Source organism: Balaenoptera acutorostrata, chromosome 18 (assembly GCF_949987535.1).
Source record: "Balaenoptera acutorostrata chromosome 18, mBalAcu1.1, whole genome shotgun sequence".
Lineage (NCBI taxonomy): Eukaryota > Metazoa > Chordata > Mammalia > Artiodactyla > Balaenopteridae > Balaenoptera > Balaenoptera acutorostrata.
In genome coordinates, this window is record NC_080081.1 from 2,256,877 (window position 1) to 2,280,615 (window position 23,739).

General features: G+C 48.3%; 1 protein-coding gene and 1 long non-coding RNA gene across 7 annotated transcripts in view; one reads left to right on the plus strand and one right to left on the minus strand.

Annotated features, from left to right (window-relative positions):
- Positions 1-755: 755 nt before the first annotated feature.
- On the minus strand, positions 756-13,006 carry LOC103009505 (uncharacterized). 6 transcript variants are annotated; one of them, XR_009005983.1, is made up of 7 exons: positions 11,860-13,006; positions 8,780-8,904; positions 7,950-8,072; positions 7,445-7,573; positions 5,750-6,644; positions 2,453-2,530; positions 756-837 (listed from the first exon to the last, which is right to left on the minus strand). It is a non-coding gene; the product is annotated as an uncharacterized LOC103009505 (long non-coding RNA). The 6 variants fall into 6 exon arrangements; XR_009005982.1 differs by lacking the exons at positions 756-837; positions 2,453-2,530 and having other exon boundaries at positions 3,892-5,976; positions 6,109-6,644; XR_452408.2 differs by lacking the exons at positions 756-837; positions 2,453-2,530 and having other exon boundaries at positions 3,892-6,644; positions 7,950-8,037.
- Positions 13,007-13,123: 117 nt separating this feature from the next.
- RAB20 (RAB20, member RAS oncogene family) overlaps positions 13,124-23,739 on the plus strand; it is a 33,193-nt gene continuing 22,577 nt past the window's right edge. Inside the window, exon 1 of the mRNA XM_007196768.2 lies at positions 13,124-13,566. Within this exon, the coding sequence (XP_007196830.2) occupies positions 13,395-13,566 (172 nt within the window). The 5' untranslated portion in view covers positions 13,124-13,394. The remainder of the gene's footprint in view (positions 13,567-23,739) is intronic.

Here is a 23,739-nt window from a genome sequence, read left to right on the forward strand (position 1 = left end):
GCCTACTCCCGTGGCAGGTCCACAGGTCGTTGTGAACTCGAGCCCAGAGGTGGCCCCAGGACACACCCTCCAAGCACCCATCTCGGGGAAAGGGGTTGTGGAGTTGGTATCCTCACCCATGAGTTGCCTGAAAGAATCTTGGTGGCATCACCTCGGTGAACTTCAGAATCTCCACTGACTCCCAGGGAGCAGAAAACCGATGGGGGCGTGTGTGAGGAAGAGAGGAGACGGCCATCCCTCTCCACTTCGACATCCCCTAAAAGATTTGTGCTCAGGTTGGCTCCAGAAGGGTGCTCGGGGCTCTGGAAGGATTCACCCTCTCCTTGAACCTGGATAAGGGAGGGTACTACCCCCCATCGCCAGTAGGGGGCGCAAGAAGCTGCCATGGGGATTAGTGTTTGTGGAGCTTGGGCTGGTCTCGGTGGCTCTCAAGCATCGCCCCACGTTACAATCGTCTGCGGGGCTTTTAAAAAATACTACTACCTGTGCAAAGACCTGAATAGTCATTTCTTTTTTTTTTCTTTACAACGTTTATTTATTTATTTTTGGCTGCGCTGGGTCTTCGTTGCTGTGCGTGTGGGCTTTCTCTAGTTGTGGCGAGCAGGGGCTACTCTTCCTTGCGGTGCGCGGGCTTCTCATTGCGGTGGCTTCTCTTGTTGAGGAGCATGGGCTTTAGGCACGCGGGCTCAGTAGTTGTGGCTCATGGGCTGAGTTGCTCCACGGCATGTGGGATCTTCCCGGGCCAGGGATCGAACCCATGTCCCCTGCATTGGCAGACGAATTCTCAACCACTGAGCCACCAGGGAAGTCCTGAATAGTCATTTCATCAAGGAAGATCTACAGATAGCAATAACACCCACGAAAAGATGCTCAACATCAGGAGGGAAATACGAACCAAGTATTTCGAGTGCGGTTCCCCTGTGTACCCACTAGAATGAGCACAATTTAAAAGACCGACACACCAAATGTTAGAAGGATGTGGAGAAATTAGAGCTCTCAACCACTGCCAGTGGGAACATAAATTGCAAGAAGCACTTGGGAAAGCAGTTTGGCATTTTTCTAAAAAGTTAAACATGTACCTACCGTATGATCCATTCAATTTCCAGGCTTTTACCCAAGAGAAAGGAAAGCATATGTCCACACCAAGACTTGTGTGGATGGTCACGGAAGCTCTATTGTAGTAGCAGAGTGGAAACTACCCAAATACCCGACAGGTGAATGGAGAACAAATGGTGGGCTATCTATGCAGTGGAGGGCAGGGCAGGAGGGTGACAAGGACACAAGGAGGGTTTGGGGTGACGGACATGTTCATTATCTGGATTGTGGTGATGGTCCCACCACTGAACACATTTGTCAAACTTCTCCAATTGTGCACTCAAGAAATGTACAGTGAATTTACCAAAGTAGCTCACAAAAGCTCAAACACCAGCAATTTCATATGCTTCAACCTACATTTTTAATATTTTCACCCTCATCAAACAGTAGTTGTTAAGAATTGTCGTATAAGTGCTGAGCAAAGTCCTACAAACGGTGACACTTCAGAATATTAGCACCGTAATATGGCAGTTTAAACACACTTCACTAACCATACTTTTCCTCCACCCTGACTCTCAAAGCCAGTAAATACTCTGAATGGTGCAAGGAAATATAACTGCAATTAAAAGTAAACAATGAAATTTAAGTTGTTCATTTGGTCCTTCCTATAAACGTCCATCCCATTTTCCCAGGTTCAAATTTAAGTTTAAGTTTAGATCTGCTTTTTCTCTTCTCAGAAGTAATGTGTAGTCATTGTAGAAAATGTGAAAAATACAGGAAAACACAAACAAGACAATAAAAATTAAGTAGAACCCCACTATGTTGATTGCCCACTTCTTAAAACCTAAGACTCAGTCCAGTGGTAAGTAATTTTTAAAAATTAACTTCAGGTTATAAATAGTTCTTTGCAGTTTCCCTAAATTATTTGAGACCCATGTTAATATTTATTCAAGTAGCTCAAAGTTAGAATTAGTTCCTTAATCATTATAACTGGATCTCTTACGGAAATGTTTGTCCAGTGATGCAATAAAAAGAACTTGCTCATCTAAAGAATAAAAAGCAATTGGAATGCAGATCTGAGCATCTCTCCTCACTGACTCTCAGATATGGTTCTAAAAGATTAGTGCCTGGAAAAAGATGTTCTCGTTCTGTCTTCTAATATACAGTTACCAGTGGTCAGTTAGAGCCAGACAAACAGAGAATTAAATCAAATAAGAGAGGTAGAAGACAAGGTAAATACGGCAGCCTGGGGATGGACCGAAAATCTGATAAGCTAACATCTGAAAATACTTGAGAGCCACACTGTGGATGAATTACTGAATATAAATGATGAGAGTCTCAAACCGGAGTTTTAGTGGCACAGTGCCTTTCTTTAAAGATGGGTGACAGCCAACGGGGTGGGGGGCAGCCCTCCTACCTCTGGTGGGTTCCCAGGAGGAGAGCACTGTTTTCAGATTCCCATCTGTTCCAATTGCAGTCCAAAACTCTAGTAAGCCTTTGGGAAATGAAAACACATTTATTTCCCATGGGTAGTCTAAAAAACGTATTATCTTAGTCCATTCAGGGAGCTATAACAGAACGCTACAGGCTGGTTGGCTTATAAACAACAGAAATGTATGTCTCACAGTTCTGGAGGCTGGAGTCCAAGATCAAGGTGCTGGCAGATTCAGTGTCTGGTGAGGCCCACTTCCTCATTTGCCGGACTGTGTCCTCACATGGGGAAGAGGGATGGGAGTTCTCTGGGGGTCCCTTTTATAAGGGCACTAATCTCATTCATGAGGGCTCCACCCTCACAACCCAATCTTCCCCCCAATGTCCCAACTCCTAATAGCAACACCGTGCGTGGGGTTAGGATTTCACCGTATGAATTTGGGGGTGGGGACACAAATATTCAGTCCACAGCAAGTATGTATCATTAAGCCTTGGAAACAAAAAGTAAATTACAGAACAGAGTGCAGGAATCTTTGCCTGTTTCCGCAGGGAAACGCTGAAACTCTGGCCTTCTGGAGGCATCGAGATCTTATTTAGACAACTCATTGAGCCTGGAGCAGACACCCCTGAGGAGTGGTCCTTCTGGTCAAACCCTAAGCAAGGTCTCTGTTGGTCCTGGAGGGACCCACTCAGCCCCACAGAGTGGGTATGAAGAGTATTTTAAACTGAGACAGCTGAGATACAGCCGATGCAGAAAGAAGCCTTTTCAGAGCTTCCTTTATCTGGCTAAAGGCAGCACTTTATTCCCTCTTGGGGGAAGGAGACTGACCCCTCACACAGGGCTGAGAAATTGCACAAAGAAACATTATCACAGCTGCCACACCTCCCAGGTGTCCCCCTAAAAGCTCATTTGTCTCCCCATAGCAGCCCTTTCTGCCCCTCCCTTTCCCTTATTAAGTTGGTATATAAACCCCTATAGCCAGCTGTTCAGGGGGCCCCTTCATCTGAACACACTCACATGCGTGTGAATAAAACTTGCTTTCTAAATTGTGGTAAAGTACACAAAACAGAAAATTTATCATTTCAACCATTTTAAAGTGGACAGTTCAGTGATATTATGTCAACAAATTTTTAAAACTTTCAGATGGCACCTGAATAAAATATGTGTTGTCCAAAAAAAAAAAAAAACTTGCTTTCTTTCCTCCTGTTAATCTGCCTCTCGTTAACTTTTCAGGCCCCCACCACTGACTCAGTGGTCCAGATTTCAAGGGGGTGTCCTGGGGTTGGCAACATGCCCCACGTTGGACCCTGAAGACGCATGTGTGCTGCCCCATCTCTGCCCACGTGTGGGACCGTCTGATTGTCTCTTCCCTCTAAGGCCTCCAAATCTCATGGTGATGCAATCTAAGAGATTTACAGGAACTATGAAATCTTGAGATTAGACTGAATGGTTGCTTAAGGGTTCCAGCTACAGCAGGGGTTTAAATTCCTGAGATGGGCGTTGCCATCTTCTTGTAGCCCCAATACAGTCATTGTTTCTTCTTTATTTTTCAGACCATCAGAAATTCTAGAGTCTTTAAGAAGGTCTGTTCTTACATGCCTACTCTTGGCAGGATTTAGGTTTGATTCCAGTGCGGCCCAAGTTCTATTCCAAGGAAAGCTAGGTAACTTTATATGCAACAGAAGTTTCAGGGCATGAAGACTTATAGGATACTTAAACGTATGGCCAATTTATTTAAAAAACAAACCCCCGTACAATGGAATATTACTCAGCCATAAAAAGGAACGAAATAGTGCCATTTGCAGAGATGTAGATAGACCTAGACTGTCATACAGAGTGAAGTAAGTCAGATAGAGAAAAACAAATATCGTATAATATCACTTATATGTGGAATCTAGAAAAATGGTACAGATGAACTTATTTGCAAAGCAGAAATAGAGACACAGATGTAAAGAACACACTTATGGACACCAAGTGGGTAAAGGGGGATGTGGGATGATTGCGAGATTGGGAGTGACGTATATACACTATTGACACTATGTATAAAATATAACTAATGAGAACCGAATGTACAGCACAGGGAACTCTACTCAGTGCTCTGTGGTGACCTAAATGGGAAGGAAACCTAAAAAAGAGTGGATATATGTACCTGTATAACTGACTCACTTTGTTGTACGGCAGAAACTAACACAACATTGTAAAGCAACTATACTCCAATCAAAATTTTAAAAAAAAGCAAACCCCCATGATCAAGGGTAGGTCCTGGGGAGGCCGTATAGGCAGGAAGGTGGGAAGGCCACAGGACGGATTTTCACAAAGAAGGAAGCGGGAAACAGGGTCAAAGGCCAACGATGCGTTGGAAGACTGAGTGGCGGTTAGATGGGTCACTGGTGAGGAGGAGCACGGGGCAGCAGGCTCCTTGAAGGAGGCAGCACGACTCAGCGCTAGGGAGCTCTGTGACCGTGGAGAGGACGGAGTGGGAGGGAAGCGGCCTGCACGGCATCCCCGAAGATGGAGCTGAGCGTCCAGCCGGGATGAGAAAATGAGTCACGTCCACGGTGGGAAGTGAAATATACCTAAGTGGGCGTATCCACACGAGACCAGGAAAAGCGATGCTTTCCCAGAGGATGAAAAACCCTCTCTGCGCCTCTCCTCCGAGATGCCGACAAACGGTGAGCTTGAAGAGGTGACAATGGACGGAGGAGCACAATTTGGAAGACTTTCACGTACAAAGTTTAAAAAAGTTCAAAAGGCTGATCAGTTACTGAAGAATCCAAAGCAACTAATTTCAGTTCCTGTTCTGTCTGGTTGGGGAAGTTCACATTGTTTCGCAAGAGGAAGTTGAGCTGCTAAACCCAAATATTAGATTACAGGGAAGGACTGAAGGAATGTCTGAAGTAGATGATCGCCAGGCCTGGGGCAATGTCAGAGGGGATGTTGACCTGCTGAGCAAACTGCTGCCCTGCCTGTGAACAGAGGAGGAGTGGCCCGTCTGCTGCCCCGAGGCCGGGGCCGCTGGTGAGATCAGCCCAGGTGTTAGCAGGGGTGTCAGGCTTGAGCTGCTCAGACTCAGCTGGGGGGCTTGAGAAAACCCCAGACCTGGGCCCACCCAGAGTTTCTGAGTCAGTGGGTGTGCGGTGGGGTCAGAGAGAGTTCCTGTGTCTAGATGCCTGGTGCTTTGAGAGCTGAGGCCTGGACCAAGGGATACCCTCCCTGTAACCAGGTTCTAAGACCCGACTAGGACCACAGGGAACAGCCAGACACTAAGGACCCTAGGCTTACAGGAAAGCAGAGGAGGCATCCTATGTCCAGGAGCGCCCAGGTGAAACCATCCATTCGGAGAGAAAAGGGGCTTCTCCACCTGTGAGCAGAGATGGAGGTGTGGTGGAAACCAGAGGGGTTGCTCAGCTCACACCCGCACTCACACCTGCACCTGCACCTGCAGCCACACCTGCACCCACACCTACACCACACCTGCACCCACACCTGCACCACACCTGCACCCACACCTGCACCCACATCTGCACCCACACCTACAGCCACACCCACACCCACACCTGCAGCCACACCCACACCTGCACCCACACCTACAGCCACACCTACACCTGCACCCACACCTGCACCACACCTGCACCACACACCTGCACCCACACCTGCACCCACATCTGCACCCACACCTGCACCATACCTGCACCACACCTGCACCCACACTGCACCACACCTGCACCACCTGCACCACACCTGCACCCACACCTGCACCTACACCTGCAGCCGCACCCACACCTGCACCCACAGAGGAAGACGGAGCCCGGCAGCAGTGCTGCCCTCCAACCCTTCTCTCTTCGTCCTGAAGCCCCTTCAAAGTCCTTCTGGGGGCACACGTCCTCCACGACCAGGTCCCGGCTTGAAGATCAGTCAGGAGGCAAGCATAGACCAAGCCGATCTGTTACAGAAATGAGGCAGGAAGACGCACAGCCCTGTGTCCAGACTTTGGCCCACAAGGAACGCTGTGGCAGTGACAGAGCAGCGGGCACAGGGCTTCTGCCAGCAGCACCAGGATGCCCCACAGAGCCGGGCTGACCTTGATCTCGCACGTCCAGCCTCCAGAATCGCGAGATGAACGTCTGCCATTTAAGCCGCCCAGCCTGTGGTACTTGTTACAGCAGACCGGGCAAACCTATACACCAGGGAAAAGAAGTCAGCCACTTGTCCCCAAGGAAATTGCGGTCTGTTTGGGAAAAGAAACATAAAGACCAGCATCCCAGACTGAGAGGTCTTGCAACCAGTGTCGGGACAGAACAGATGAGCCACAGTTTGGGGGTCTACCTATGGGATCACCCAGATTTGGATCAAGCAGACTCGAGGTAGAAAGAATGGAATGACTTGGAAGAAACCATGAAGGAAGATCAGCTGTAGCGCTGATCCTGGACCCGTCATGTGATTTGTGGGCAGGAATCATCCTGACATTTCCCTGAAGTGTGTGTGATTGAGGGCAGGGATAGCTGTGTCTCTGCAGAGGGTGGAAGACGGGCTGATGGTGCAGAAGACAGAACCTGTGATCTCCCCTCTGTACTGACTGGCACCTCATGCTTTATATTTTAGAAGATTCTCTTTTTGTCAGAAATCTACCATTTGGGGAGTTTGTATTGGTTTTACTCCCATTTCTATAAAATTCCATTCAATTTGCTTTGCAGTTTTAGGATAATCATTACGATAAGTGGAAAATGAGCTGTTAGAAGGCAACAGTGTTGAATTAGATGAAAATATTTTCTGAAATCTAAGAAGTGGTCTCGGCAGATTGTTGATATAAACTACCAGCCGGCATAGCAGTTATTCGATCATGACAGCTTTGGATATTTTGTTTTACTCTTTTCTAGCATTTGAAGGAATTTTTCAATGTTCTCAATTAGGTACCCCTCTCCCCCCAACCTGTGTGTAGATGTTTCGGCCTAACAGTCTTTCTGTAAGTTTGGTTACCCCAGCAGCCCTGCCAAGGGTCCAGAGGCACTGATTCCGAAGCCTGGAATGTTGGGGTGTGAGCCTTTCAGCAGGTGCAGCCCTGGGAGCACAGCTGGGGATCTGGCCCTCAGATCATCAACTTGACTCCTGGGAAGGGAAGAGGATGAAGGGGATTCTAAGAGAAAGAAGAGCAGAAACTCTGGAGTGGGGCGGGTGTTGGAAAATGAAAAGTGAAACAGACTCGATAAACACCCACTATTTCCCGCCCAAGCTGGGGTAAGGTTGGAGTCCCCAAGGGCTTGATGCATCCTGTTGACTGTGGGTGGTGCTGGCCAAGGGGGTGCTGGTTGAATTGAGGGGGGTCCCACAGAGGAGGGGTTGAGGGACCTGACATTTACTGTGCACCCCCTGTGTAGAGGATCACACGTCACAACAACACCGAGAGGGACAGTATCGTCCACATTTCATAGATGAGGAAACCAAAGTGCACGACGATTAGGAATATTTGCCCAGAGTCACTTACTTAACAAGTGGCCAATCTGGATTTCAAATCTAGTTCTTCTCATGCTCTTTCCTTTCACTCAGCTGACACCAGGCCTTTAGCAGGAAATCTAGGGGATCAGATGGATATTGAAATGGCCAGAAGCTATGCAAGAGAAGTTGGTAGATTTGGTTACTTACAAATAAAAAATACTTGCACTTTAAAAAAAAAATCACCATAAGCAAGGTTGACATAGTTATGTAAACAAATATATACATATAAGCTTTATATATGTATATATCATAGAAATTTATTTACATGTTTATAATTTACGTGTTTTATATTTATATATATTTAAATTTATTTACATATAATACACATATGACCCCCAATTTTTAATTTTGAAGACTGTCAAACCTATAGTAGCACCCTAACTGAAAAATGTGCACGAGTTATAAATAGGCAACTAACCAAAGAAAAACTACTAATGACCAATAGATTTTTTTTGCCTAATTTCTCTCTCTTTTTTTTAATTGAAGTATATAGTTGATTTACAATGTTGTGTTAGATTCAGGTGTACAGCAAAATGTTTCAGTTATACATATAAACAAAATATGACTTTTTTAATCTATTGAAGCACAGGGAACTATATTCAATATTTTTATTTTTTTTTCTGGCCTCGCCTCGAGGCTTGCGGGATCTTAGTTCCCCGACCAGGGATTGAACCCGGGCCACGGCAGTGAAAGCACCAAGTCCTAACCACTGGACGGCCAGGGAATTCCTTTTTTTTTTTTTTTTCAATATCTTGTAATAACCTATAATGGAAAAAACTCTGAAAAAGAGTGTATATATATGTATATTAGGATACATACTGTTAGGACATAACAGCTCCACCTGCTCTATCCACCCTGAGGGGGGCATCTTCAGCCGCTGGTGGACCATTTCGAGGACAACAGCTTCTGTAGGAATCACTTTTGTTCTTAGGTAGATGTGGGTTCTGTAGATGTGAAGTAAGGGGAGGGGAATCAGTATTTTATGGATGTAAATGTTGGAGACGTGGCCCAGATAGCACGGCACAGGGTAAGACCTCAAGATTAGACACATGCCCTTTGCCACGAGCCAGCTGCGTGACTCTGAGAAAGTTCCTAACACTCTGAGAGAGTTACAGGTAATGAACCCAATACGTAGTAGGTGACTAATAAGTAGTAGTCACTACTTTATGTGGGACAAATAGGAGATTTCCAGAATATTTATAAATATCTCATTAGATATGTTTCAAAATAATTAGTGAGTGATGTTCACTTCTAAGACATTTATTTATTTATTTTTAATAAATTTATTTATTTATTTATTATTTTTGGCTGTATTGGGTCTTCATTGCTGTGTGCGGGCTTCCTCTAGTTGTGGCGAGTGGGGGCTACTCTTCGTTGTGGTGTGCGGGCTTCTCACTGCAGTGGCTTCTCTTGTTGTGGAGCAGGGGCTCTAGGCATGCGGGCTTCAGTAGTTGTGGCACGCAGGCTTCAGTAGTTGTGGCTCACGGGTTCTAGAGCGCAGGCTCAGTAGTTGTGGTGCACGGGCTTAGCTGCTCCACGGCATGTGGGATCTTCCCGGACCAGGGCTCGAACCTGTGTCCCCTGCATTGGCAGGCGGATTCTTAACCACGGCGCCACCAGGGAAGCCCTCTAAGACATTTAATGATAAATCCTAAAGTGCATCGGTGTTATTCTAGAGCAGCAGTTCTCAATTGAAGGCAATTTTGGCCCAGGAAACACTCGGCAATGCCTGGAGACATTGATTGGTTGTCACAATGGGGGGGCGTGATGGTGTCACTCTTCCTGTCTAGTAGGTAGAGGCCAGCAGGCAATTCTGAACACCCATAGGGCACCTGCCACAACCGAAATATCGGGTCCAACACGTCAGTGTGCTGAGGTCGGGAAGCCTCGCTCTAGTGATGGACAGTTGCTCCTCTGGACCTGAGCAAGATGTATGCGGTACCCACCTGTCCAGATGCTAGCTCCTGGCTCCTCTCTCTTTCCCTCCCTCCCTCTCCTCCTTTTCCCTCTCCCTTCCCACCCCCTCCTACCCTTTTTATCTCACGTCTAATCCACACCAAATCCTGTACATTCCACCTGCAAAATACATCCAGAATGTAAGCAACGCTGATCACTCCTCTGCCACCACGCTGATCCCAGCCACCACTGTCTCTCCCTGATGTCCCTGCACCTGCCATGGCCACCTCAACACAGCAGGAAGGTGTTAGGACACATCATGTCTCTTCTCTGCTCAGAGGCCTTGGGCACCCTTCCACCTGGTTCAGAGTACAAGCCACAGCCCTCATCACGACCACAGGCCCTAATGACCTTCTCTGGCCACTCGCCCCCCTTCCTTATGGGCCTGGTGTCCAGCTCACCTGCTCTGTACTCCCATGGAGCCCACAGGAAGGCTTCTGCCTCAGGGCCTTTGCACTCACTGCTCTCTGTACCTGAACCCTTCCTTTTCCAGATAACTGCATGTTTAACTCCTAACCTCATTCTAATGCTCCAGAAACTTCACCTTTGCAGACATCCTGTTCAAAACTGAACCCCTGCATCCATCCCCAGGCCTCGCTCTCTATCCACCTTCCCTGCTCAGTTTTTCTCCATCAAACATTTAGTAACTGTCTAGGACACTATATATTTTGCTTGTTTAGTTTGTTGGCTGTCTTTCTTACTGCTCTAGCCCTAGGTCAGGGCTTACAGCTTAGCTCGTCAACTCCTATCTGCTGACAAAGACATGTAGACAGCCAGGGTTTTTTTGTTTGTTTGTTTAAGAGGAAAGTACTTTAAAAGATAGAATTGTTCCACAACAAAGTACCTATAAACTCCCAAGCCACTTTGCAAAATCCAACAGAAGCAACCACATTTGCTTATTTCCTTTACTGTAACTGTGGACAGTCCCAGAATTGTTCAGTTTGCATCTATTTAAAAAGGAACTACAGGGACTTCCCTGGTGGTGCAGTGGTTAAGAATCCGCCTGCCAATTCAGAGGGCATGGCTTCCAGCCCTGGTCTGGGAAAATCCCGTATACCGCGGAGTAACTAAGCCCACGCGCCACAATCACTGAGCCTACGAGCCACAACTACTGAGCCCGTTTGCCACAGCTACTGAAGCCCACGCGCCTTAGAGCCCATGCTCCGCAACATGAGAAGCCACCGCAATGAGAAGCCCGTGCACCGCAACTAAGAGTATACCCCGTTTGCCACAACTAGAGAAATGAAGCAATGAAGACCCAACGCAGCCAAAAATAAAGAAATAAAGAAATAAATAAATTTAAAAAAAAGGAACTACATAATTTTCTTGGCCTTGGGCACCTTTCATCTAAGCAATCAGTAAAAGGATTACCCTGTTAGGTCAGTGGTTTAAATGCAGGCAGAAAAAACATTGCACTCGGGATGAGAGTGGCTAGTTTAAACAGACTTTTAACCTTTTAACTTCTTCCTCAATCCTGCTTCCCTGAAAAGGAATCAGTCTTTAGGGCATTTTTTAGGCGTGGTTGAAATTTGATATGGAGACATTCTCCTGGTTAAATTTAGTTTTTCAAAGTGCTGGACAATTAAAAAAAAATTTTTTTTAAAACAAACTTGCTGAGTGAATTCTGTCACGTGCCAGGCAGCGGGCTAGGAGCTGGGATCAGCACTGCCTCTCAAATCCTGCTCAGAAAACAGCAGTGTTTCACGTGGGGACAGCTTTCAGCAAACCAACACGTTTATTCAAACACACACTGATCGAGCGGGGACTGCGTTCCAGTTCTAGGCACTTGGGAGACACCAGAGAAAAGAACAAAAAGCCCCGCCCTCATGGGCTCATGTCCACAGGTTTACTGAATGAGGGAGCCGCCCAGAAAGGTCTAGTGAGCTGGGGGATACAGAATTAGCTTAAAGGACGCTCCCTGTCCCTAGGGAAATTTAACGTACCAGAGGAGTGAGGTGTGGAGCAGGGCTGGTGGTGACGTTTGCCCGAAATCCCTTCTGGCCTCACCAGGATGGTGAATTCATCCACTGTGTCCTGACTCAAAGCTTTCTTGAGCAACTATTATGTGCTGGAGACTCTTCACCAGGCCGAGTGAGGAGCAAAACAGAAACAGTCCCTTCCTCATGCAGCTTACTTTCCAGAGAGGGAGACTGAACGGAGAATGAGCAGCGTAACTCGATTACAGAGTGGTGAGAAAATAAAGCAGGGTAAGGACTTGGAAGGGAAGGGGGTGGGAGAGGTATTGTAAAAAGCTTGGGAGGGGGTGTGCAGTAACGGTGGGCAGAGCTCCGATTTGCGGGGCAGGAAACACGGAGCAAGGCAGAAGTTGCGCAAGGCCGGTCCTCCCCGGCTGAGACGCCCTCAGCCCACCCCGCGCCCGTCTGAGTCTCAGAGCGCCGCCCCCAACTTCTGCAGGGACCCCGAGGACTCGGCGCGGCCTCGGCAAACAGCGCCCCCTGGTGTTCACACTAGAGCATCACCATTGTCTCAAATAAGTACCGAGTCCCACAGGCCGAGTGGTTTAGAAGCATTTCGAGGTTCACTCCATGAAAGAAGGAATACGGAAAGATTTCGTTAGTCGTCATTGCAACTGCCAAAGTCAAATTTTCACTCCAAAGTTTTAAGTGGCGTTGGCTGTCCACTTCTCAAATATAAAACAGCATAATCGTCTTCTTGCCAAAGTGAACGAAACAAAACAAAAACGACCCTAGCAAGCGCCCCTCCGTCCTAATCACTAACAGTCGGAGGACGGGTCCTCGCAGACGCTCACTCCAGAAAAACTCCGTGAGCCCGGCCCCGGGGCCAGACTTGCACCCACGGAGGAGGAGAGCCTGGGGGGCCGGGCTGGAGCGTATCCCCCGCGGGACTCTGAGGTCAGCAGGCCCGGGCCGCGTCCCTGCGCTGCGTCCACCCCGGACCCGCCTCCTGGGACGCCGCTCTGCATCCGCCAGCCGCCCCGACCTGGTGCCCGACCTGGCGCTCCCACCTGCCCGAGTCTTCCGATCGCTTCGCGGCGGAAAGCACCGCCCGCCCCGGGGGAAGGTCGCGGGTCCGCCCAGGCGCCAGGTCCGCCGGGGCGGGCGGGGGGCAGGTGCGGCGCGCGGCGCGCGGTGCGCGGCGCGGGCGGGACGTGGGGGGCGGGGCCCGAGGCGAGGCCCGGGGCGCCGGGCGTCTGGGGGGCGGGGCTGGGGGCGGGGCCGGGGCGCCCTGGACCTGGTGCCGACCGCCGCGGTCTGGACGCCCGAGGTGGCCGTCGGGTTGGGTCCCAGGCTCCAGCCCAGCGCGGAGACGCGCTTCCTCTTCCGCATTCCCAGGAGTCCGGAGGAGAGGGTGCCCGCAAGTTCGGGGTCCCCGCGAGTCCGAGTCTCCGCGAGTCCCGGGTCTGCGCAGCCTCGGGGCGTCCGGCTGCTCCAGCCGCACCCCGGGCGCACGGGCCAGAAAGGCGCGGGAAAAAGGGAACGGTGTCTCCTGCCGGAAGATGAGGAGGCCCGACGGGAAGATCGTACTTTTGGGGGACATGAACGTGGGCAAGACGTCGCTGCTGCAGAGGTACATGGAGCGGCGCTTCCCGGACACGGTCAGCACGGTGGGCGGCGCCTTCTACCTGAAGCAGTGGCGCTCCTACAACATCTCCATCTGGGACACTGCAGGTGAGGGGTGAGGGGCTTCCAGCTGGAGAGGAGCGTCCCCCAGGGCAGGGGTCCCTCAGGGCCGGGGTCTCCCAGGGCAGGGTCCCCCAGGGCAGGCGTGTCCTGCCCCGCACAGGATCCGGCCCTTGCTCCGCAGGTGTCCGCATCTCCGGGATCAGGCCCCTAGTCTCAGTGTGGGACCACCCTTGGCCCCTCTTACTTGACGCCTTTGCTGGTTGGGAAACCGTTCAGCCACTGGGTGCATGTTAGCGACAATCCAGGAGAACACCCTGGGTTCCAGAGAGTGCTGGGGACTTGTGTACCAGAGCACCCCAGCCCAGCCAGCTAGTGGTAACCAGAGGCATTTAAGTGCTCCCACCAACAGGATCTCAGCTGCTATCCACAACAACCTTGTTGAGGGGTGAGCAGAGCTAGTATAAATTACCTGTCCTTACAAGAGAAAAAGCAGAGGCTCAGAACTCCCTGAGTTCAGGGTTTAGGCAGGAAGGTAGGAAGCAGAACTCAGGTCTCCTCCCTCAGTGCCAGGCATGTCTGCATTTTCCACTTATCAGCCGCGTGATCTAGGCTCATGTGTGTTATGGGGTTTTGAAGTGATTGTCTGTAGAAGCATTTTTAAGATAGGTAATAATTATTTTTAGTGCGTGTAGTATATTTGTGTTTTTTCAAAAGTACAATATATCAGAGGATCTTGATTCAAGCTTTTAGTTTGTTAACTCAATAATTACACTGACCTTAGAGTGTTACAATAGAATATATTTCCTTCCCCATGAAAAAGAATAAGATACCGCAAGTAAATAAACTGTAAATTGTATGGCCCGTCTTCAATGAGTATGACTTTTTGAAAGCCTGAAACTTTAAGGTCTGACTTTTTAAATGTCTGCACTTAAGTTTTTTATTTGTTTTGTTTTGTTTTATTTTTGCTCCTGCCATGCGACTTGCAGGATCTTAGTTCCCCGACCGGGGATTGAACCCGGGCCCATGGTAGTGAAAGCACAGAGTCCTAACCACTGGACCGCCAGGGAATTCCCTAAATGTCTGCACTTTAAAAAGTGATATGTATACTGGAAGGTCTGGTCCAGAATTTTAAAACTGCCAACTTGGGTGCACCAGTCAGCTGAATAAACAGTATTATAACTCATCTTGTTTTTAAAACTGAATTAATGAAGGCCGCTCTCGGGCGTCTACCCCTCCTCCCTCCCTCCTGCTTTCTCTGCTGCTGTCTTTTTTGTTGTTATGGCTGTTAACATCTTGACTAATTTATTTGAAAACATGCTGTGAAAACAGCGTCTCCCAGGTACAAGTGTACCTTCCCTGCTCTGTTCTCCACCTCCAGGCTTCAGAGTGAGTGAAGTTCCTCTAAGATCCTTTACCTAAGCTGACTCTCCAGCACTAAGCATTCGGTAGCGATGGAACGAGGACTGTAGAAATCAGACCACGTTAACACGACGCGTCTGCCTGTTTGGTACAAGGCTGGTCCTGAGGCTCCTTTGGTTGACTGGCTAGACCTCACTGCTGTCCTTGGTTTACAAGAGGGTAATGTAGGGTTGGCGCTGGGGGACCCAAACCCAGAGCCCTGTGGTGGCTGCTGTTAGAAGCTGGCCTTTACCACGTGGCGTGGTGTTTCTGGAACAGGAGGTGACCGTTGGTGTCAGAGCAGGCGTCTTGGCATCCAAGGTATGAAGGAGCAGTGCAATTTCGATCAACCACTTTCTTCTTCGGTGCCAAGGACATGGTGCAGCTGGATTCTTGACTGCCAGAGGATTTCGTAATAAGGCTGATGAGATGTCCTCGGTATCTTGTTGGGCTCCCGCGGGCAGCGACTCACTTCCTGGCTGCCCGGGCTGCCGCCTTCTTCCCGGGACCCCGAGTGTGGGCACTGGGGGCCCCAGGCCCCTTCTCCACATTGCTGACCTCCTGTGTACACACATTCAGGGTGACCGAGGCTCAGAGTCAGCAGTGACACAGGCCACCTCTGTGCCTGGCTCCCCAGGGACGGTGGGGTTATGTGCAGCTTGGAGGGGAAAGGCAGGTATGAATCTTTGCCTCTTAGGTAATCCTTGTTGGAAATGCAGAAGTTTAACTTTTAGGGGATTCTCTCTTTTTTCCTCTGTTTGCCTTTTGCCCTTAAACTTTCTTTATATTCCACATTGTCTTCTAAGTTGCGTTCGTTTTAATTTTTGTAACCGAGGCAGAAGGATGGGGACCAGCTAGAGGATGCACGGTTTTGAGCGCCGCTCTTGGTCACGTGGCGTGGGCGGGGTGGGAGGGTGTTGAATAATAAAAATGACAGTGAGGTGTCAGAGTTGCTGTTTTGCTCTTGGCCTGTCCTTCCGGGCTGCTGCCCAAAGCCTGCCGGCGGAGTGGTGAGTGGGCCAGAGCGCGGAGAGGAGATTTGCTGGGCTCTTGGGTAGTTATCTCAGTCAGCTGGCACAGGACTGCTTCCAAGGGAGTGTGATGGTAGATGGGGCTGGAGCTGGTTCCACCAAGTTTCTCGAATTCTCCCAGGCTCTGCGCGTTGCCCAGTTCCAAAGCCACTTCTCCATTCGTTTCAGCAGCACCCCAACTCCCAGTATCAGTTTTAGTTTCCTACCGCTGTCGTAACCAATGACCACAAACTTAGTGGCTCCAAGGGAGATGAGATTCAGAGCACTTGGTTTAAGATCCTTCCCTTGGACAACTTTAGTGCAGCGCAGGAGAGGATGCTGCAGTTCCGGGTCGTGAAATCGTGGTTCCCGGGGGAGGGGAATGTAGTGGCTCACGCCGTGAAGTTAGCTAAGAGGTCTGGGCCTCCTGTGCAGGACCGAGAGCCTCCATCCTGCGAACGGCTGTGCTGTCCTGGGGGAGCATCTGCGGGGCGTGGGGTGGTGCGTGCGTGAAGATGCCAGGTGACATGGGCCGTCCATCTGGGGACCACGAGCCCTGGTCATCCTCCTCCTGCTCTGCGTGGAAGCCGCAGCCCCGGCCCCGCTTCTAGGCAGCTGCTCCTGGATCCGGGGGATGGTGGGGATACTGTGTCGGAAGTGGGGTTCGTTCAGGTTGGAAGAGGCGGCAGCGTTGTGGACCCGCCTGGAGAAGAGCCGTCTTTGCCCGGGGCCGCAGAGTTGCCGATCCTTGACGCTTTGGACCGGCCTGCGAGGCCTGCGTGTTTAGCCTCACGAGGCTGGCGCAGAAGTGGGTGGACAGGCCGTGCAAGGTGTGCACGGAGCCAGCGGTGGAGGGCTCGGATTTTAGCTGGCTCTCTTCATTTATTAGGGCAGCTGCTGAGTGGGTTGTGAGGTCCTAATCCTGACAAACAGGATTGGTGTGACACGGGGCATCTGGTGGATGACCTCCCCTTTCTGCAGATCTGGGGGCTGACCTGGGCCTCGCCGTTGCCCTACGTAGTGTTATTGGCGCCCCGCCCGCCCCGTGTTTTATAGCAGCCGAGCTGAGTGGCTGCAGCAGAGACCGTAGAGCACAGAAAGACAGAAACATTCACCCTTGCCCTTTGCAGAAATAGTTTGCTGACTCCTGGTTTAGGTCACGTAAAAAGGAAAGTACTTTTCTAGAAGTCTTTCTGTAGTTTTAGAAACACCCCGAAGAGTTTAGCGTTTAGGGATTGAGGAGACCCCTGGTTCAGTTAAACTCGACACGCAGCTCTCAGATTTCTCCTGGGTGTCCACTCAGAGCTAGACTGGGGGAGGGTGGGGCCTGGATTTAAGATTAGCCTGGGCTCTTACTGAAAAACAGTTCTTGGAAATAAATCTTAGATTAGGTTTGGGATCTGGAAGCTAAGCCTGCAAAGCCTGTGTTGTAGGTGGTCCATGTCTTGGTAGATGGGTCAATGTCTCTGTGGGTGGTCCACATCTTTGTAGGTGGTCCACATCTTTGTGGGTGGTCCACATCTTTGTGGGTGGCCCATGTCTTGGTAGGTGGGTCAGTGTCTCTTTGGGTGGTCCACTTCTTTGTGGGTGGTCCACATCTTTGTGGGTGGTCCATGTCTTGGTAGGTGGGTCAGTGTCTCTGTGGGTGGTCCACAACTTTGTGGGTGGTCCATGTCTTGGTAGGTGGGTCAGTGTCTCTGTGGGTGGTCCACAACTTTGTGGGTGGTCCATGTCTTGGTAGGTGGGTCAGTATCTTTGTGGGTGGTCCACATCTTTGTGGGTGGTCCATGTCTTGGTAGGTGGGTCAGTGTCTCTGTGGGTGGTCCACAACTTTGTGGGTGGTCCACCTCTTTGTGGGTGGTCCACAACTTTGTGGGTGATCCACATCTTTGTGGGTGGTCCACCTCTTTGTGGGTGGGTCACATCTTTAGCACTACTGAAGATTTTGAATGGGCACCCTCTGGGGTCAAGGCGTCATTTGTAGAATTCCTCTGCTTTCTTGAGCAAAAACAGTGACCTGAATATGAATGTGGGTATTAGGGTAGGTGGAAGAAAATCTACTGTCGGGGCTCAGCAGGGTGGACAGAGAACCATTGTACTGAGAGATCTCAGAGGACAAAGGCTGCCAGGGCGCAGCTGCACGTGCTGGGAGGTCCGCCCGGAGTCTCCCTGGAAGAGGTGCAGGGAATTCTGGGGGTGGGTGGGCGGAGGTATTTAAGGCTCACTAGTGTGGTGCGATTCGGGAGACTTTAACTAACTGAGGTCCACCACATTTGTGAACTAATACCTGGGTCATGTTAATGTCTCTGGGCGATAATTCCATGCTTCGTTGTCTTTAAGTTCACAGGAGAAATAGAAACTTTATGATTCCTAATTGAACCCCTCTCACTTCGCTGAGACTTCACAGAACTTCCCTCTTTGTGAAAAAGAAATTTTACACACATGCGCACATGTGTACATACATGAGTTTAAAGGAGTTTTTATTCTTAGAATGAGGACTTCGTCACTGTGATGACAGACTCTCCTGGCCCCTTTCCTCTTGTCCTCCTGTTATGGAGTCAGGTGCCTCAGGGCTGAGCCAAAGGTGCTGTTTGGAATTTGTCACACGTGCCCTGTCCCCCTCTGTTTTCACCTTTGCTTGTGGCATCTCTCTCTCCGGGGTTGTCCCCTCTCCTGGCGATCCCCAACTTGAATTTTGTCCCATCTTCCAATGTCACATACTTTGTGAAGCAGTCGTGGTAGGGCCAGATTTCTGCTTGCTCCAGACTATACTATCACGTGACCTGGTGTGCCTTACTGTGTTCTGCCTTTTATCTGTTTTGTTACCTGTTTGTCTTTCCTCTGACTTACAAGCTCTTGGAGGGAAGTTTGGGTTGTATTCATTTTTATGTTCTCCACAGACTCTAGCATTTTACTCTGCAGTATTTTCTTTTTAAGCTAAGTTTTGCTGGATGAAATTGTTGAAAGCAATGGGAACAATTTGGAGAGGCTGAAGTTTGCAGTTTTATTGTCTTAATGATGTATTGACTCTGAATGATAAAATCAGTGTAAAAATGTCATTGTCATGGGCCCTATAATGCAGCCAAAAATAGGCCAGTGTATGCCTGGTGAGGAAATACTGGTTCCCGATGTTAATTTTATGTGCCCTTGAAACAACTCTTTAGAGACTCTTATCTCTTTTGACTTCGATACATTACAAGTCTATTTAGAGATGAAGAATAACACACTGGGACTTCCGCTTCTGGGAAGCTGGAGCAGAAGTACTTTCACCTCCTCTTCCCACTAATTACAGCTAAAAACTTTGGGGTGTTATATATAAAACAAACATAAGAAGACTCTGAAAGATAGAGAGAAGAGGACAGACTGCCCAGGGACCTCGGGATCCAAAGAGTGACCCAGCGGTGAGCTCCCTGGGTTTTCTTTTTGCCTCATGTATCCCAGACGTGGAGCTCAAGAAGCCAGAAATTTAGAAATGCCAAAGGCTACAGACAAAACAAGACAAAAGAGGCTACTCTCTCACCAGAGGACCAGGAAAGAGGTAGCACAGTAAGACAGAAACCTTTTAGACACTAACTGCTGTACTGTAGCCAACACACAGGAAAAACTGGACCCACACCCACCCAGAAGGCCTTGCAGGAACCAGGGCTTCCCCCCTGCCTGGCGGTAATGAGGCACCCCAACTCCCCCACTAGGGGGTGTTGGAGAAGGCCCGCTAGGGAGGCGGGCTCTCATGTCCGGCAGGTGGTAACAAGCCCCCCTCCGCCCCACTTCGTGGTACCACGGGAGGCTACGTGGGAAACTTGGGCGTTTGCCAGAAAAGAGGCAGTGCCTGCCTGGCCCCTCAGCTCATGCCGAGTTGATGTCAGAGGGAACCAGCTAAAATGCAAGGTTTAAGTAAGACCCAGAGTCTCATAACCCAGTATGAAAATGTCCAGGTTCCGATCAGAAATCACTCATCATACGAGGACCAGGAAGATCTCAAACTGAATCCAAAAAGACAATGAATAGATGCCAGCACCAAGATGGCAGAGATGTCAGAGTTATCCAACCAAGGCTTCAAAGCCGCCATCGCAAGAATGCTTCAGTGAGCAATTATGGTCGCACTAAACAAATGAGAAAAAATAGAGAGGCTCCGAAAAATAGATCAAAAGAAGACCTCGTGGAAATTTCTGAGCTGAAAAAATACAACCAAAATAAAAGACTTGGTGGATGGACTCAGTGAGGGAATGGAGGAGAGAGAGAGGAAAGAAACCAGGAACTGGAAGATAGAACCATCAGTTCACCCGATCTGAAATACAGAGAGAAAATAGAATGAAAATGAACAGAGCCGCAGGGACCTATGGATAAAAGATCTAACATTGTGTCATTGGAATCCTGGAAGGAGAGGAGAGAGGGTGGGGCTGAAAAGGAATAGCAGAAATAATGCCTGAAAACTTTCCAAATCTGGCAACATACATAAACCTGAAGATTCCAGAAGCCGAGAGAATCACAAACAGGATAAACTCAAAGAAACCCAAACTCCAAAAACTAAAGACAAGGAGAACATTTTGAAAGCAGTCAAAGGAGGAAAAAAGATTATAATGACAGCAGATAACTCATCAGAAACCATGGTGGCCAGAAGGAAGTGGCACAGTACTTTCCAAGTGCTGAAAACAAAGATGAAGACTATTGATTTATTTTAAAAAATTTTTTATAGAAGTATAGTTGATTTACAATGTTGTGTTAATTTCTTCTGTATAGCAAAGTGACTCAGTTACACACACATATATATATTTTTCATATTCTTTTCCATTATGGTTTGTCACAGAATACTGAATATAGTTCCATGTGCTATAGGGACCTTGTTGCTTATCCATCGTATTTATAATAGTTTGCCTCTGCTAATCCCAAACTCCCAATCCTTCCCTCTCCACCCCTCCTCCCCCTTGGCAACCACAAGTCTATTCTCTACGTCTGTGAGTCTCTTTCTGTTTTGTAGATATGTTGATTTGTATCATATTTTAGATTTCACATATAAGTGATATCATATGGTATTTGTCTTTCTCTTTCTGACTTACTTTGCTTAGTATGATAATCTCTAGATCCATCCATATTGCTGCAAATGGCATTATTTCATTCTTTTTGATGGTTGAGTAGTATTCCATTGTATATATGTACCACATTTTCTTTATCCATTCATCTGTTGATGGATATTTAGGTTGTTTACATGTCTTGGCTATTGTGAATAGTGCTGCTATGAACATAGGGTGTGCATGTGTGTTTCGAATTATAGTTATGTCTGGGTATAAGGACTATTGATTTATAATTCTTGTTCATCTTCAGTTCCAAAAAATGATTCTGGAAAGACGTGCTTCTGTTATATATGCCACAACCTTGACTCAGAACTTTTCACCTGTTCTGTTCTTTAAATGACAGTATTATGCTATTTAACGTGCAATTTCATGTTTAATGTGCTATCTAGGTAAACCTTGGAGTTTTTCTTCCCACATGAATTTTAAAAGCTTTTGGCTTTGTAGCTCAAAAATTCACAAGTTTTGCCTATATAATACTTTTTGGTTTTTGGTAGATTATCTTGGTTTGTTTTAAGTAAGGTTTATTGAATGTTTGCACATAAGCAGTAAAATTCACCCTAATTTTTTAGTTATAGGAGTTTTGACAAACACATACAGTTGTGTAACACAAGCACAACCAAAATACAAACTATTTCCATCATTTAAAACAAATCCCTGGTCTCTCTGAGTCACCTCCTCTACTTACCCCAGCCCCTGGTAACATTGCTCTGTTTTCTGTCCCTATAGTTGTCTTTTCTTTTCTTTTTAAAATATTTATTTATTTATTATTTATTTTATTTATTTTGGCTGTTCCGGGTCTTAGTTGCAGCATTCGGGCTTCTTAGTTGCAGCATGCATGTGGGATCCTGTTCCCTGACCAGGGATCGAACCCAGGCCCCCTGCATTGGGAGCGCCGAGTCTTACCCTCTGGACCACCAGGGAAGTCCCTATAGTTGTCTTTTCTAGGATCATACAGGATGGAGCATCTTGAGTCTGACTTCTTTTGCTTAATGCATTTGAGATCCATCTGTGTTGTTCAGTCTTGTTAATTGTTGAGTAACGTTCCACGGTATCGATGTACCATCGCCAGTTATCCATCCACCAGTTGAAGGATATTTGGGTTGTTTCAGTTTTGGGTGATTATGAATAAAGTCACTATAAGCATTCACATAGAGGTTTTTGTATGAACATAAATTTTCACCTCTCAGGTAAACCACCTAGGAGTAGTAGGATGTTTGGGTTTTATAGTCAGTGTATGTTGAACATCAATCTAACCCAACACCATTGGTTAAAAAGCCAGTTTCTGTTTTAGCTTACATTTGTTGAGATACTTCCATTTCCATGTACAGACTTGGGAGATATTCTGTGTAGTGAACTAGTTAGTTAGCTCTTAGACACTTATGAAGAGAACGATCTGTTTCTTGTTTTTCTTAGCTGACTTTATGCACACACGTGGATAATTCGGCAATGAAAATTTCGTTGATTTCTCTGCCAGTGTCACAGAAGTGTTGCTGGAAAGGCAGGGCGCTTGGAGAGAGGCACTGGGAAGAAAAGACCCAGATTATAAGCTTTTAGCCTTGGCCATAACACAGACAAATTTAATGGCTCACTGTCTCATCAGCAGAGTCCTTTGGAAAGAAGTTCACGCGTGGAGCCTGGTGACAGCTGCCTCGGCCACTTACCCCCTTGTTTTCACCCAGCCTTCAAAACCAACTCTTCTCTGAGATCTGCCTTCCTGCTCAGCCCAAGCGAACCCAACCCCACACTAGTATTTCTATTCCAAGGGAAGGCCAAGCTGAGCGTGTATCTCCTGCAAAGCGTTTCATAAACACTGGTTGATCTGTTCTTTGGACCAGGAGGAAGTGGGTGTGAACTGGTGGCTTCCCTCACGCTGGCCTGGCCTCTGTGGGCTGGTCTCAGGCCTCTGAAATAGCTTAGCTAGTCACTGCTCAGTTTCCCATTCTTTTGGCTCAAATAGCCTTGGACCTATGAGCAAAGTGGAGTGTAGCTTTGACCTCTCTGGGTTTGCTTGCAGCAAAGATGCGACCAGTCGGACCATTGTAGGAGCATCCTTCAGCTCTGGAGAGCTTTCATTTCCCAGCACAGCAGGTGTCAGTAAACTTGGCATATCCATTGCAGGTACCCACGTCGCAGGGGCACACAGAGTCTGGTGTAATCCTGGAAAACTAGAACAGGATTTAAAGATCCATTTTTTCAGCCTCTTCCTCTGTCAGATGAGGAGACAGCCACAGGAAGTTATCTGTCCAATGTCCGAGGACCAGTTGGTGCAGAAAAGGGGCTGGAGCTAGGGACCTGCGCCTCCTTAGCCAAAGTCTTTACACTGTTTACACCTTATTTCATGCCGCCTTTCCCTCTATCATGGACGCTTCTTTTAATTTTAGGGGCCCCTGTGCTTTAAAATCCTCCCCTGCTACAGTCTTCTCAGAAATCAGGGTGGTGTCCTAAGGAAAGCTGGCTTGGGAAGTGTTTTCTGAGGGCGTCCAGGTTGCTGACTCACGGCCCCTTCCTTCCTGGGGCTCCTGCCTGTGTGAATAGCAGGGATTACCTTGGCTTCAGCGGTGCCAGACACCATGCTGAGTGCTCTGGGGGCCTGGTCTCTTATTTCCTACAGCTACTTTGTGGGGTTGGTATTTTTATCCCCTCCCTTTTGCAAGCCAGGAAGCTAAGGCCCAGGTCATGCTGGATGCTGGGGGGCCCGGATGTGAGGTCGGCTTCTCGTCGCATTTAGTGGGTTCCTT